This window comes from Antechinus flavipes, chromosome 1, assembly GCF_016432865.1.
Source record: "Antechinus flavipes isolate AdamAnt ecotype Samford, QLD, Australia chromosome 1, AdamAnt_v2, whole genome shotgun sequence".
Lineage (NCBI taxonomy): Eukaryota > Metazoa > Chordata > Mammalia > Dasyuromorphia > Dasyuridae > Antechinus > Antechinus flavipes.
Window position 1 is genome coordinate 333,100,431 of NC_067398.1, and position 15,980 is coordinate 333,116,410.

Below are 15,980 nucleotides of genomic sequence, written 5' to 3' on the forward strand. Positions count from 1 at the left end.
AGGTCCAAGCCAGTTAAGTGTCTGGTACAGATAGCTATGGCAGGCCCAAGCCAGTTGGGTTTCTGGTACAGATAGCTATGGCAGGTCCAAGCCAGTTAAGTGTCTGGTACAGATAGCTATGGCAGGCCCGAGCCAGTTGGGTGTCTGGTACAGATAGATATGGCAGGCCCAAGCCAGTTGGGTTTCTGGTACAGATAGCTATGGCAGGTCCAAGCCAGTTAAGTGTCTGGTACAGATAGCTATGGCAGGCCCGAGCCAGTTAAGTGTCTGGTACAGATAGATATAGCAGGCCCAAGCCAGTTAGGTGTCTGGTACAGATAGCTATGGCAGGCTCAAGCCAGTTGGGTGTCTGGTACAAATAGATATAACAGGCCCAAGCCAGTTGGGTGTCTGGTACATACAGATAGCTATGGCAGGCTCAAGCCACTTAGGTGTCTGGTACAGATAGCTATAACAGGCCCAAGCCAGTTGGGTGTCTAGTACATACAGATAGCTATGGCAGGCTCAAGCCAGTTGGGTGTCTGGTACAGATAGATATAACAGGCCCAAGCCAGTTGGGTGTCTGGTACAGATAGATATAGCAGGCCCAAGCCAGTTAGGTGTCTGGTACAGATAGCTATGGCAGACCCGAGCCAGTTGGGTGTCTGGTACAGATAGCTATGGCAGGCCCAAGCCAGTTGGGTGTGTGGTACAGATAGATATAACAGGCCCAAGCCAGTTGGGTGTCTGGTACATACAGATAGCTATGGCAGGCTCAAGCCAGTTGGTGTCTGGTACAGATAGATATAGCAGGCCCAAGCCAGTTGGGTGTCTGGTACATACAGATAGCTATGGCAGGCTCAAGCCAGTTGGGTGTCTGGTACAGATAGATATAGCAGGCCCAAGCCAGTTGGGTGTCTGGTACAGATAGCTATAGCAGGCCCGAGCCACTTGGGTGTCTGGTACAGATAGATATAGCAGGCCCAAGCCAGTTGGGTGTCTGGTACAAATAGATATAGCAGGCCCAAGCCAGTTGGGTGTGTGGTACAGATAGATATAGCAGGCCCAAGCCAGTTGGGTGTCTGGTACAGATAGATATAGCAGGCCCAAGCCAGTTAGGTGTCTGGTAGAGATAGCTATGGCAGGCTCAAGCCAGTTGGGTGTCTGGTATAGATAGCTATGGCAGGCTCAAGCCAGTTGGGTGTCTGGTATAGATAGCTATGGCAGGCTCAAGCCAGTTGGGTGTCTGGTACAGATAGATATAGCAGACTCAAGCCAGTTGGGTGTCTGGTACAGATAGCTATGGCAGTCCCGAGCCAGTTAGGTGTCTGGTACAGATAGCTATGGCAGGCCCAAGCCAGTTGGGTGTCTGGTACAGATAGATATAGCAGGCCCGAGCCAGTTGGGTGTTTGGTACAGATAGCTATGGCAGGCCCAAGCCAGTTAGGTGTCTGGTACAGATAGCTATGGCAGTCCCGAGCCAGTTAGGTGTCTGGTACAGATAGCTATGGCAGGCCCAAGCCAGTTGGGTGTCTGGTACAGATAGATATAACAGGCCCAAGCCAGTTGGGTGTTTGGTACAGATAGCTATGGCAGGCCCAAGCCAGTTGGGTGTCTGGTACAGATAGATATAGCAGGCCCGAGCCAGTTAAGTGTCTGGTACAGATAGCTATGGCAGGCCCAAGCCAGTTGGGTGTCTGGTACAGATAGATATAGCAGGCCCGAGCCAGTTAAGTGTCTGGTACAGATAGCTATGGCAGGCCCAAGCCAGTTGGGTGTCTGGTACAGATAGATATAGCAGGCCCGAGTCAGTTAAGTGTCTGGTACAGATAGCTATGGCAGGCCCAAGCCAGTTGGGTGTCTGGTACAGATAGATATAGCAGGCCCGAGTCAGTTGGGTGTCTGCTACAGATAGCTATGGCAGGCCCAAGCCAGTTAAGTGTCTGGTACAGATAGCTATGGCAGTCCCAAGCCAATTGGGTGTGTGGTACAGATAGATATAGCAGGCCCAAGCCAGTTAGGTGTCTGGTACAGATAGCTATGGCAGTCCCGAGCCAGTTAAGTGTCTGGTACAGATAGTTATGGCAGGCCCGAGCCAGTTGGGTGTCTGGTACAGATAGATATAACAGGCCCAAGCCAGTTAGGTGTCTGGTACAGATAGCTATGGCAGTCCCGAGCCAGTTGGGTGTGTGGTACAGATAGATATAGCAGGCCCAAGCCAGTTGGGTGTCTGGTACAGATAGATATAGCAGGCCCGAGCCAGTTAAGTGTCTGGTACAGATAGCTATGGCAGGCCCAAGCCAGTTAAGTGTCTGGTACAGATAGTTATGGCAGGCCCGAGCCAGTTGGGTGTCTGGTACAGATAGATATGGCAGGCCCGAGCCAGTTGGGTGTCTGGTACAGATAGATATGGCAGGCCCGAGCCAGTTGGGTGTCTGGTACAGATAGATATGGCAGGCCCAAGCCAGTTGGGTTTCTGGTACAGATAGCTATGGCAGGTCCAAGCCAATTAAGTGTCTGGTACAGATAGCTATGGCAGGCCCGAGCCAGTTGGGTGTCTGGTACAGATAGCTATGGCAGGCCCGAGCCAGTTAAGTGTCTGGTACAGATAGATATAGCAGGCCCAAGCCAGTTAAGTGTCTGGTACAGATAGATATAGCAGGCCCAAGCCAGTTAAGTATCTGGTACAGATAGATATAGCAGGCCCAAGCCAGTTAAGTGTCTGGTACAGATAGATATAGCAGGCCCAAGCCAGTTGGGTGTCTGGTACAGATAGATATAGCAGGCCCAAGCCAGTTAAGTGTCTGGTACAGATAGCTATGGCAGGCTCAAGCCAGTTAGGTGTCTGGTACAAATAGATTTAGCAGGCTCAAGCCAGTTAGGGAGGCACCAGCCTGCTTAAGGAGGGACAAACCAATCCAGGTCAAAAACTGAGTAGGTCAGAACTCCCATGCCAGTCAGTAGTAGCATCAATCCCATGAGTGGCCATTGTACTTCCAGTCCACCCAGTGTTTGTCCTCATCTCCTTTCCCATCAAAAAAAAAAAAAAAAAAGGTTTGTGGTTTCCTACAAGTGGGAATGGAATTTACATTGGGGCATCCCTGCTTTCCCACCCAGTCCCCTTCTGACTTGTAACACAAGTAAACAAGCAAATGCCAGGTGTCTTTCAAGGATCCAGTATGTTCAGTTGGAACCAGTAAAGACAATTGTGTGTATATTAACAAGTTTGTAATATGTGCAATTATACATACATATGTTTGTTGTGTTTGTACACATATTTGCGTGTGCATGTACATAGACAGAAACATAAGTATAACTATGATTATATATTTCTGCTAATGTGAATGTTTGCCTTTTTAAAAACCTCCAGTCTGTTATGTCTCTCTGAGTTTGTGAGAGCCCCTCTGTTCTCCACCTCTGGGACACAAAAGGCCAAAGTGGTTACAAGTTACAGCATGAACATCCCTAGAGCCTGTATGAGTTTGCCACAGGGAGAAACCAGTTTTCTAAGGAAGGTTTTGAAGACATGAAAAAGTTTCGTCCAGGCTCTGTCCCGCTCACAGGCAGAACTATAACGAGAAGTCCTTTGGTCAGAGCAACCGTTTGGATTGGGAGGCAGTTGGGAGAGACAAAATTGGGGTGCTGTGGGGTTGACCTGTGGGCAGTTATGTCTCAGTAGAGCTGTTCTAACACATAAAGACACTAAGGCAAAGCACTGAGGGTGGTTTGGGGGAAAAAATTTGTTTTTTCCCTGGACAGTCTCCTCATCCCATCCCAATCCCCTTAACCCTTTAGGGCAGAGGTCCTCAAACTTTTTAAATGGGGGGCCAGTTCACTGTCCCTCAGGCTGTTGGAAGGTTGGACTATAGTAAAAAACAAAAACTTTGTTTTGTGGGCCTTTAAATAAAGAAACTTCATAGCCCTGGATGTGGGGGATAAACGTCCTTAAGTGCTGCATCTGGCCCGAGGTAGTTTGAGGACCCCTACAGAGCAAAACTAGTGATCTTGTGATGGTTATAGCTCTAATCAAAATGAGCTTCATCCAAATAAGGTAAGAAGAAAGGGAAAGAGACTAGAAAACTCCCTTGTTAAAAGCTGTAAAAAGTTAGATATTAAAGGACTATTCCTAATCTAAAAGCTCTTTAACATAATTCTATAATCACTTATAATTATGTCGTATTGAGACATACACAAGAGCAGACACAATGTGGTTAATACTTGGAACATTAACAAATTGCCTGCAGTCTAAACCACTTTAATATGTACTGAAGAATAGGAATGAATGAATGAATGAATGAAAAAGCATTTATTAAGCTATTAACTGTATTTCAAACACTATGCTAAGTATTAATAAGCAAAGATAGTCCTTGCCCTTACAGAGCTTATATTCTAATAGGGAGAGACATCACACATATAAAGGAGTGGTGGCCAGGATCAGGCTTTAATGTTGATGAGTGTATATTGCTGCAGGATATATCCTTTCTTTTAGGAATAATGACCATTTACTTGGGTCAAAGGCTTTCCTAGATTCCATTTAAGGTCTTTTAAAATAACCTGTGTTTAAATTCTGCATCAACTTGGAAATGGGTATTTTCAGGACTCTGATTCTGGGATAAGATAGCAGTTTTAATCAACTTATTTTTCTCTTTCAGGACTATGAAGGTAGTAGCTTTTGTTTTTTTAACTAAATCAAAGAGCATACTGTCATCTTATGTCTTCAACAGATCCTATAACCTTAGTTTATCCAAATTTTATGATATATTGCTTTGCACATTAACATTTAGGAGCCCACATTAGGGGGATGAAGGCTAAAAGCATCAGCTGTCATTTTCAGTTCTTTTGATGACTTTGGCCATGGTTTTGGCCATAGATAGTCAGAAATAGAGAGGAAGTTTCAGAAGTAGATGAAATAAGGAAGTTTGATGAAAATGGAGATTCAGGCTTTCTTCAGTGTTACCTCCACAGGATAATGATCACTGATGGCTAGAGCCTAAACAAAACAAAACAAAACAAAACTATCTGATTAGGGCCATTGCAACCCTGGTAGGAACATCATTAACAAACATGGGGCCCTACTTTTCAAGGCAGTGGGCTTAGTCTCTAGGGGGAGGAAGATGTTACAGATTTGAATCTTGTTCTCAAGAAACACACTCTAGTTGGGGGAATGAAACCAAAACTGGGGAAGATAACTGACACAAAATGGCCAAGTGAGCCGGAACACTTGTCGGTACAGAGAGAAGTGAATTCCAGCCATGTTTGGTGTTAGCAAAGGAAGAAGGTATGCATCGGGGCAAGAGGAGTAAGATGTGGTGGATCATGAAATATCAGGACAAGAAGAGTGCACTTGATCCTGTTGTGGGAAGTTGCTATTGAGGTTTTCTGAGGTGGAATGCAAGCCAAATATCTGGGGGAAATTGTCATGAAAACATGTGAACGAATTCATTTAGAGGGAAGAGATGAGTACTGTAATTTATGTGTGAGAAGGTAGGGACAGGGACTTGGGTGGTGACAGACATAATACATGGAAAACATTGGAAATATTGATAGGGATGGATTGGGTGAATGACAATCCACAAAGGTAACACTAGAAATTGGGATTCTAGTTCTAGAAGGAACCGTAAGATTGCCTGGTCCAACCTCATTTGACAACTGATTTGTCCAAAGTTATATGGGTAATGGCTGCCACTTGAGCTCAGACTAAAGACTGCACATCCAGTGAATATCACAGTGCTTATTTCAAGCCTGGGTGACTGTGAGAGAAGACTAGATCAGATTTCTTTAGAAAAGATTGTAGAAAAAAGAGCCTGATGCTTGGGAACTTTATATTTGGAGGGGTTGAGGAGCTAGAGATGAAGGTACTGTAAACAGAGAAAGGAAAGCCCCACCTGCTCCACTGAGCCACTAAAGCCCGATATTCCTGACTCTTTTGGTACCATACTAGATGTTCCTAAAGGTTTCCAATTCAGTGGGAGATGCAGGGATGTATGAGCACAAGCATTGTATGTCTCCAGTTCCCAAGTGGAAGTGAGAAGCTGCAGAAGCAGTAGTTTTATCTGGTCTTAGCTTTAGCTGATCAGCAGTTGAGAGATTTGTTTCATTTTTACTCAATACCAGTCTTTGAGGAAGGGCCTTTATAGTACACCCATAAAATGGGAAAAAAGTCTATCTTGGGCCAGATAGTACAAGTCTCACCTGAAATGACAATCTGCTAAGAAAAGGAGTAACTGTGACATTATAGGCTCCTATTTAATTAAACTTCAAAACAGAATAAAAAATGAATGAGAAAAACTTACAGTTTCATCACTCAATTTATATGCTGCCTGGAAATCAAATGTGGTGGCTGATCCTGGCACAATAGCTCTTTGTAGCTCAGTTCCAGAGACTACAATCCTGTAACAGATACCAAGATACAAAGATCAAACTTCAGGATTATCATACCTGGAATCACCATTGCTACCTATGCCTCAGAGAAGAAGAGAAGAGAAGAAATGGGCTTGTAAGGTGAAGAGCCAATATAATGGTATGACAGACATACAGTCTATAAAACCCAGCTTCCTGTTATACCCAGTGCAGGCCTTGGATCAAGGCTGGTTTCCATAACTTCAGGGGAATGTATAGAAGTTGGACAGGAATAAAATGACAACTACAAAATTAGAAAACAGTGTATGAGAGTCTCAACTGAAGATGAGACTGAAAAAGCAACTTTCAGGATCCTGGAACCCCAAATGCATTAAAAACGAGGGACAAAATTAGCGCTGGAGAGAGTCAACCAGAGGCAAAGCGTTTCCCTGTCTTCAGCTCAGAATCCCTGAATTGCTGCTAGTCCAGAGAGGGTATCTAGGAAGTTGGTGGCTGTGCTCATTCCTGCTTTTCCTTCACCTGTCCAGTTAGGATTGATTTGGATTGTTGTTGTCTGTCCGTCCTTCTCAAAGAGGACCATGACTTGGCTCTTTTCAACAATGAAGTGATTCAAGCAATTCCAATAGACTTGTGATGGAGAGAGCCATCTGCATCCAGAGAGAGAACTATGGAGACTGATTATGGATAAAAGTACAGTATTTTCTCTTTTTATTGTTTTTTGTTTGCTACGTTTCTTTTTTCCTTTCACTTTTTCTTATCTGATTTTTCTTGTGCAGCATGATAAATGTGGAAATATATTTAGAAGAATTGTACAAGTTTAACCTATATTAGATTACTATTCAAGGGAGGGGAATGGCAGGAAGGAAGCGAGAAAAATTTGGAACACAAAGTTTTGCAAGAGTGAATGTTAAAAACTATCTTTGTGTGTATTTTGAAAGATTAAAAAGCTATTACTATTTAAAAAAAATAAATCACCCTGAAAATTATTAAATGCTTAAAAACTGTGAGAAACGTTATGGAAATATACTTTAGAATAAAGTGTTTTTAAAATATGGGAAACAAAACAGGACCATGACTATCAGGAAAGTGATGCTATGACTTGCAAATGAATTGGATTTAAGTGAAACAGTACAAAGTCAGTAGCCTCACTTTCTCTCCCAGTCACTGGATCCCAGTTATAGATAGGGTACTGCTTTTCAGTGCAGTGTAATGACCACTTTGAGCCTGAATTCTGGGGATTACAGGAAGATAAGAGAGAAGAAGGCAGAAGACTTTGCAACGCTGAAAACTTGTAAAGGAGCTTTTAAGAGAATTATGAGTTTGTCACATCCCTACCTTCTGACACTTGGTATAATGTTAGATAAGCTCTTCAGCTTTCCATACATTGTAATGCTGTATCTCAGGTAGGAAAGGAAGCAGTCTTACTGCCTCAGAAGGCATTATGAAATGGAATGACTTAACAAAGTCTGAAAAATCAAAACACTAGCGTTCGTTCTGATCGATAATCAGGTTGTTTTTTAGATCTTAGTTAAGAATGTTAGAAGTGGAAGAGACAACAGGGATTGTTCAACATATTCATTTTTATAAAGACTAGGTACTGTTCACTCAAATTCATAATTTAGCTTCATCTAAAAAATGTGCTTGCATGGCTTTTATTCCCCAGTATACTTTTTTCTTCTGTGCTTCATGCTCTTTACATGCTTTATTATACATGTTCCAAGATGGGACTTACTTGAGAGGTGGGAAATTAAGGGACAAAGGGAATGGCTTCTCCCTGGCCTGACAGCCTGATCTTGCCCTGGATCCAGATGACTGGGCGAGAAAGTGAGACTGGTGACTTTGCAGGCACTTCCTCACTTAAGACCAATTCATTTGCAAGTTATGGCACCCCCTTCCTGATGTCATGGTCTCCTTTGAAGAACAATCCAAACCAATCCTAGCTGGACAGGTGAAGGGAAAGCAGGAATGAGCACAGCCACCAAGTTCTTAGATACCCTCTGTGCACTAGCAGCAATTAGGGATTCTGATCTGAAGACGCTGACCTGTCTGGCCAGGGTAACGTTGATTCTCCAATGCGAAACTTTGTCCCTTGCTTTCACCGCATCAGGGGTTCTGAGATCCTGAAAGTTGTTTTTTCAGTCTCATTTTTGATTGAGACTGTTTATCGTGTCAAGTCGTGTCCTGGAGAATGCAGCCTGCCTTTGTTGTAGGCTATAACATTAGAACTAGATGGGACTGAGAGATCATATAATCTGACCACTTTGACGCGTGAGGTAAGTTGGATTGCTGAACATGGCCCAGTAGTTCATGGCTGTCAGAGCTGGAACGTAGCGGAGCTACCTGGGCACAGGATCTGTCACCTGGACCGATGTTTCTGTACCAGCGTGAAGCAATCAGAGGCAGCTGAAGGCCCAACGCTCCCAGCCAGCCCTCCGAGCCAGGGCGTGGGACCTTACCTGTCATAAGCACAGTCCGTAGAGGTCACAGTGGTGTCTGTGGTGTCCGAAATCAGCCACTGGAAGGCGGGGCTGGTGCGCAGGCGGATGGACGGCCAATGTGAAGGGGTGACGTAGGAGCACCCCGCGTTGAAGTCTCCCATGAACAGTATGTTCTGTCAAGCACAGCCCATTGTTAGCCAGGAGGGCTGTTAGCCCGTGGTAAGCCCAAGGGTCTCAGTCTGAGCCCTTTGCCAGTGGACACTGAATGTCTAGAACACCTTTGGCCACCGGGGATAAGGGCTCCCCCTTCTTGGCCCCCAGCTGCGGCACCTGGGCAGTGATAGCACGGCCTCTTGGCCAATCTTTGCTTGTAGAGCTTTCAGCTAGGGCACAACTGGGTTGCCTTGTAGATCTTCCCTTGGTTGGTTCAAGCAAAGCTTGAGGATGGAAGGGAATTTAATACTTTCTTTGGTTCAAGGTCAACGATGGAGCTTAATTTTGATGTTTTTAGGTATCTGGCTTTTATTTCTTTTAAGTTTAGGAAAAAACAGTTGAAGTTGGGCAAAGGGAGCTGTGCTCCAGTCTGTAGGTGATGTCAGTTAGACCCCTCCAGACTTCCCTGACCTTCCTCTCTCCTTCCTCCCCAAGAATGAGGTGAGGGAGTTGAATAGCAATGATTTTAATCTCTCCCTAGGTTAGGCTCTGAAGCTGAGGGGCCTGTCTATCATTGACCACAAACACAGGACTCTTTTTGCTCTGCTGTGAACAGTTGTAAACTCATTTATTTATAGCTATTGATATTATGTCTATGTGAGTAGAGACTCAGCAGGGCTCAGGAGGAGGCAGAATCAAAAACGGGGTGCTGAGTGGGATAGACTACCAAACTACACTGGATCTGTAATCACTGGTATAGGAAACTCCTTCCACCAGGGCAGAGTAGTACCTTCTCTACAATTTATAATCTTACAGGGTTGCCTAGTGCACCAAGAACTTCAGGGGTTTGACTAGGGGGACATAGTGGATAGAGAACTGGCTTCCAAGCAAGGGAAATCCAGGTTCAAATCCTTCAAGTGCAATAATAAAAAAAATTGGGGGTAACACCCTCCCTAGCTCACCTCCCAAATCTCCTGCCTGGCTGAGGAGGAGTGAGAGGTGGGTAGTCTGTGTACAGGTCCCCTGGCTCATACCTCTGTGTTCCACTTTTGGCGGATATCTAAGTAGACATCATAGAGAGCATCAATCTCAACAACAGCATCATTCGGGGCTGCGTGCAGAGGAGCGATGACAAACTCTTTCACCTCTGAGGAAGCAGCAACAAGGTGTACCGTTAGTGCTTGTCTCGAGCTCTAATGTCCCGGCCTTCTCTCCATCACCCCTCCTCACTCCCACCTAGGGAACAGCAGACTGTGTCCTGTGCTTGCTGAGAGGTAGAAGGATAGAGAAGAGGTAAAGGGAGAGAGTAAAGAGGAAAACCAAATGCTTTTATCAGGTTGTGAGAGGATACAGAAAAAGCCCAGAGGAGGGCGGCTTCCGAGATGCTGGGTAAGTCTTTCTCCTTTGAATACTTCTTGCCTGTCGTTGGGGAGGAGAATTTGACGATGGCGGGCTCCCGGCTGAAGGTGTCATTTCCACAAGGTTCACAGCCGTCATCATATTGGTAACTGTCCAGGACAGACACTTTGTCAGGTCTGCAGAGGGAGAATTTAGGCAGAAAATGAGCTTAGGGAGTGGTGTATATTCTGTTCCCTAGCTGGTATATAGTCCTCTGGGAGTGGAGGATGTTGGGGAAAGGATGTAGAAAAGAGAAATGGGTAAATAGCTGGCAGTTTTTCCCTCGTTTCTTGCTTCTGACTCCCAAAATCAGATATGAGCCTTCAGCTCTTCCTGTTGTCTAAAGTGGTCCTCCTATAAAAATAAGACTAGGGGGTCAGGGATGCTCTTATAAGGATTTGGAAATCTTCAAACTTTGTATTGATTTAAGCCTGGCCTTGTACTGTTGGGCCACTAAAGATGTCTGCAGCTTTCCCTGCCTCCCCGTCTCATCCTAGATTTGGATTTTAGGTTCAGATCTCAGTAACCTTGCTTCTCCTGGTCTCTAGATTCTGAGTCTGCTGATGATATAAGATAGTTAGCTCTGTATCATCTATTTCTGACTCAGACACATTCTTTTCTGATTCTTAATTGTTCTAAGTTCTGATAACTCTCTTCATGTGAAACTGGACCACCAGCTTTTTCTAGTTTCTGCTGACAGTAATACTGAAACCCCAATTAAATCTTGGCAGAACAATGGAATTCTGGGTGGGCGTGGGAGTGGGGAGGGGGTAGCAGGGTCCCTTTCATCCAGTTTTTCTTCTTACAGGTAGAATCTCACCTGATATGACTGCTATCTGTTACCCTCCTGTGCTTGGGGAAATAAGGGAGGTGGTGGTAAAGGCTTGTAGTTAAAGATTTCAAAGTTCTTTATTTTTCTTTCCAAAAGAAGCAATCTTTGCTTCCTTTCCCAATTTGGGGGTATTATTACCTGAATACAAAGAGATAGCGTTCTTTATAAGAGTTCCGCCCTAGAGGCTCACTGACCACAAAATTATAGGCATTTGGTGAGTCTCTGAAAAGAAATGAAAAATTAAACATTTTATTCCTGTAATTGGAGGGACCTAAAAGAAGATAGGGTCAATTATGGTCTCATTCAACTCTACACATTTTCTTGCTAGATATCTATCTGATGCTGGAGGGTGAGGTGATCACCATGGCTGGAATTAAGAGGGAAAGAGCTTGTTCTAATCCTAAATATCCTTGGGCTAATCATGAAGGTTTATGTGTTCATTATGGGCCTGTCTCAACCTGACATGTCATAGCTCTTCTGGATCTCATCATGGGCTGAGGTTCAAACCCAGGGTCTCTCCTGGCAGTTCTCTTTCACATCCTCAGCTACTTACCTATTGAGTTCATCCATCAGTTTCCCCACAGCTGTCAGATGTTTGTCTCTCACCTCCTGGATGAGCACAATATCATACCGATGCAGGATCTGCAAGTGGAGAAAGACTCATTGCACTGAAGAGTGAATATCTGAATAAGGAGAAGCTGGTATACTTTTCCCTGTGCTCCTCAAATCTCATCATCCCAACCATTTTTCCTCCATTCCTAGAATTACTCCCCAGCCTTTCTCCTGCTCCCCAGATTCCCTACAATGACAAAGTCTGAGGGTCTCCCTGGAGTCAGATTTTTACTTTGCCAGCCCGCAGTAAGCAGAATTTTGTCTGTTAAGCTGCTCTCAATTGCAGAGTGCTAGTAAAAGCCAGTACAAAACCATCAGTCAAGTCATCCAATAGGCAGGCCTCCTTCTTGATCTGAATTTTAATCTTTAGACTTCCATCTGCCAGAATGAATTCTATGTTAAACAGTAAATCTCTATTTCATATCACTTGCCTTTTTTTTTTTTTAAAGTATATTACTTTCAAAACTGTCCTGTTGTTTATGCTCCCTCTTGAAATTCCTTGTTTTCTTCAGTACACTTTTTAAAATGTGTCTATGACCATCTTTTTTTTTTTTTTTGTCATTACTCTTATTAATCCTCCTTCCTAAAAAGATAAAACTCCCCCCTCAGATTAATGGGGAAAGAAGAGAGTGGGGAGAATCTTTGTAACAGATAAATGTAGTAAAACAAAACAAACTCTGGGGTCATCTCTAAAAATGGCTCCTGTCAGGAGGTGGGTAATATCCTTCCTCAAGATGTTGTCTTCCTTTGGAGACAAGTGGCCCCCCAATCTTGCTGCCTTGGGCTCCATAGGCCCCTGGCCTTTCTAGTTACACTGAATAATCCTACCATGCATTGATAGTATCTCCCTTTATTTCCCTCAGGCTTCTGAGTTGTGCAGTTTTGGGACAGAATAAATCACCAAAGTTTTTCCTTAGATTTCTTTATAATTGTTTGTTCTGATGCAAATTTCAGGATTTTCTTGGAGTAGGTATAGGAGAACTGGGTGGTCTGCTCATCAATCTCCATTTCTTCCTCCCCTCCTCCAGGCAAACATCTTAGTTGGAAGTCTCATGATTACTTTCAAAATACACTAAAAAGATATGCTGGTAAATGTTTAACAACTTGTTCTCAGGAGAAAAATGTATACGTGACACACTTTCAAGTTTAACATGTATTTTTGACAATCTCCATCACTTTTCTTAAGTCTAGACAAAGAACAAAACAATAAATTAATTAATTAAGCCCTGACGTGAAGAATTTGCCCATTTCCAAGATGTAAATGTTCACAATGAAAACTTAGCAGTTAACTCAGAGTTGGCTTTGGTATACCTCTGACTATTTCCCAGTCAAGATCAGTTATGGTGACTGGTTCACCAGGGCACCCAGGACTTACCATCACAATATAGTGAGAGATGGTGTTATTGGACATCTTGGTCTCACCAAAGCTCCTGATGTTGAAAGAGGCAATTTTCAAGCACAGAACAACTTGCAGCAGATAAGCCAGGGAGAGGAGTGATGCTATTAGCTTCATAGTACATCTAGGTAGGAGTCAATAATTAGTGATATTGGCACCCTGATACTAACTTTGGGCTCAAAATACAAACTGATGAGATATGGAAGAAGAGAAAAAAATATGATACTTTATTCTACTAGTGGATCCCACACACAGAAACAGTCCCACACAGTCTGGACTCTGGCTCCATTATAAGAGCCACATGGTTTAATCAAAACACTGTTGAACATGGAGTTAGTAGAACACCTACTTCTGAAACTAGGTTAACTGATCTTGGGAAGACCATTTACCATTCGATCCTCTGGGTTTACCCATAATTTTTCAGTTAAGTAAGGGAAAGGAAAGGAAGGATATGCCCCTGTTCTTTAATAGGAGTGGGCTTTGGGAAAGAAGGACACCATTGCTTCTGGCTCTGCCCACAAAGGGCAGTGATTCTTACGTATATCCTTTTTCATTCCCTTCCAGACCTCATTTTCAGGGTCTCTGGACCCTCACCTGCATATCTAGGATTACTTTTCTTTTAAGCTTCTCCTTTACCTCAGTGAGATCCCTATTTGCCATGGTTTGATTTTAAAAAAGAAAAAATGCATCTTGAGCAGTGGGACACAGTGAAGTAGCTTCCAGGTCAAGAAATACACTTTGTGCCCATCTGTGGGTTATAATCACAGCAACTCTTCTGCTCACATGCTGCATAACATCTCCCATGCTCATGTCACCAACTAGAAAGCTGAGAGAGAGAATACCTGCTCATCACTCCTCTCTCTTTCCACGAACCTTATACCATGGCCTGGTAACTGCAATCCCCATGAAATCTGGAGAATTCAGCTACTCTCATTTCCAGAAGGATGCCCTTGGTCGAAAGTAGTATCTAAGCAGGCAGGGAGTTTTTCCTGCTTAAGATACACATCAAAGAACTAAATCCAGTTTGTCCTTAGGAGCTTGCAACATATCTAAAGTGATAGTCTTTATGCTTTAGTACAAAGCAGAAAATTACACTTTAAAGTCACATTTAGGTAAATGAGTCCCAAGAAGCTTATGTGACTAGACCTTAAGCTTTTCACCCAATAAAGCACTCTAGAGAGAGGCACTTTCTGCAGACCACTTTTGCATGAAGAAGGTCGGAGACAAGGTAGGAAGGGCAAGTCTCTTAGAGGCAGTTTATTAGCCTTCAACACAAATATGAGAAACTTTAGCTTTTCTAAACAGATAAATAAAGAGGGTAATTTTCACTTTACTTGAAAAGAATTTTTTAGAGCACTCCCTTTATACATTTAAATTATGGATTTATAAAGATAAAACATACATTACTTTTACAAAATACATCTTTTATATAAAGATCAAATGAGATACCCTATAAAGTACTTTATAAACCCTAAAGGCCTACATAAAATGCCAGTTATTACTATTAAAGCAAGATATGCCTATCAGTCCAATCTTCAGAAAACAGTGTTGTTACTGTTTTTTTTTTTTTTGCCATAACAAAAGGAACATCATTTTAAAATAAGTTTTTGACAGATATGGGTGCATGGAAAAGCTCTTAATTGGCTATGTATGGGAATGGAAAATAATTAATAAAGAACATTGGTATTACAGACCTCTAAACATTAACAATGCAATGGCAAACAGTAGACTTAACACAAAATGAATTTTAAAGCTCTGCTAATTATTTTCTGCAAGAATATTTAACTGTTTCTTTACAGGTGAGGTTTTTTTTTAAGGCATGGTGTCTTGCTGGAAAGACAGCCCCATCTACCTATAAGCCAGCAATTTCTAACATGAACACAGCTTTCAAAAAAATTGACTTTGATTTCTTTAGCAGTATGGTCCTGAATAGAACTATTGTAGTTTTCCAAATCAATATTACTGTCTCCGAAAGGAACTACAAGATTACTCCTCTATAAAACAAAGTGATTGGTCTAGAAGATAATTTAAGATCCCTTCTGGATTCTAACATTTCTCCTGAGCATCCCAACTGACTGAGTTAGTTGCATGGACTATGGACCAGAACTTGAAAGAAATAAGATCTCACCTGAGATAGAGTTTCCACAAGCACTGGTACAGGTAATCTCAAGAACTGGTGGCAGTGATGGTTTTCCCTTTAGCCTCAATTGTCCTATATAGTGTACCTGAAAAAATCTTTTGCAAAAAAATAAGTCTGGAGAGGAAGAGGTAAATTCCAAGATACCTTAGCCTGGCTCCTCGTTTGTAGTTGTGAGAATTCTCCTCCTGCTCAGGGGTTTTAAACGTTTAAACAGCCATGACCTTTCTTAAGGTGTATTTGTCCATTACGTCATCTCTGAGAATGAAGAACAATGACACTGTGTTGGTTTTCAACTAGGGTAGCCTGTTGCCACCATCGTATATTTATTCTCAGGCCTAGATGGATTCTTTAACTACCATAAAAAAAATTGGACTTCATATGATATTAGATAATAGTATTTACATTTGTTTTTATTTCTGAGATTAGCTCCAAAGACACTTACATTGCCAGTATTTGAATCTAGGTCAAGGGATTCAAATAAGGTATTCATCCAGAAAAAGTCAAAGCAGAATCAGATTTTCCCCTTTTAATTTAGTCTCTCTAGTTTCCTGGACCTCTTTTCTAGGAGGAGAATCCATAGTCTTGTGCCTGACAGTCTCAAATAGACTTTAGGCTGTAAAGAATCTAACACTGTGTTAGGTTAAGGTTCATGAATCTGCTCCTACAGAATGG

General features: G+C 42.8%; 1 protein-coding gene and 1 long non-coding RNA gene across 3 annotated transcripts; one reads left to right on the forward strand and one right to left on the reverse strand.

The window, feature by feature from the left end:
* The first annotated feature begins 611 nt into the window (after positions 1-611).
* Positions 612-4,995, forward strand: LOC127542218 (uncharacterized). Of its 2 annotated transcripts, XR_007948607.1 has the most exons (4): positions 906-1,057; positions 1,304-1,344; positions 1,468-2,000; positions 2,124-4,995. It is a non-coding gene; the product is annotated as an uncharacterized LOC127542218 (long non-coding RNA). The 2 variants fall into 2 exon arrangements; XR_007948613.1 differs by lacking the exons at positions 906-1,057; positions 1,304-1,344 and adding an exon at positions 612-722.
* DNASE1 (deoxyribonuclease 1) lies at positions 4,267-15,463 on the reverse strand. The gene is made up of 9 exons (XM_051967732.1): positions 15,297-15,463; positions 13,148-13,292; positions 11,714-11,802; positions 11,299-11,382; positions 10,350-10,465; positions 9,965-10,077; positions 8,796-8,950; positions 6,273-6,369; positions 4,267-4,969 (listed from the first exon to the last, which is right to left on the reverse strand). Exons 2-9 carry the CDS (start codon positions 13,283-13,285, stop codon positions 4,916-4,918), a joined length of 846 nt encoding a protein of 281 aa, XP_051823692.1. The 5' UTR covers positions 13,286-13,292; positions 15,297-15,463; the 3' UTR covers positions 4,267-4,915.
* Positions 15,464-15,980: the final 517 nt, after the last annotated feature.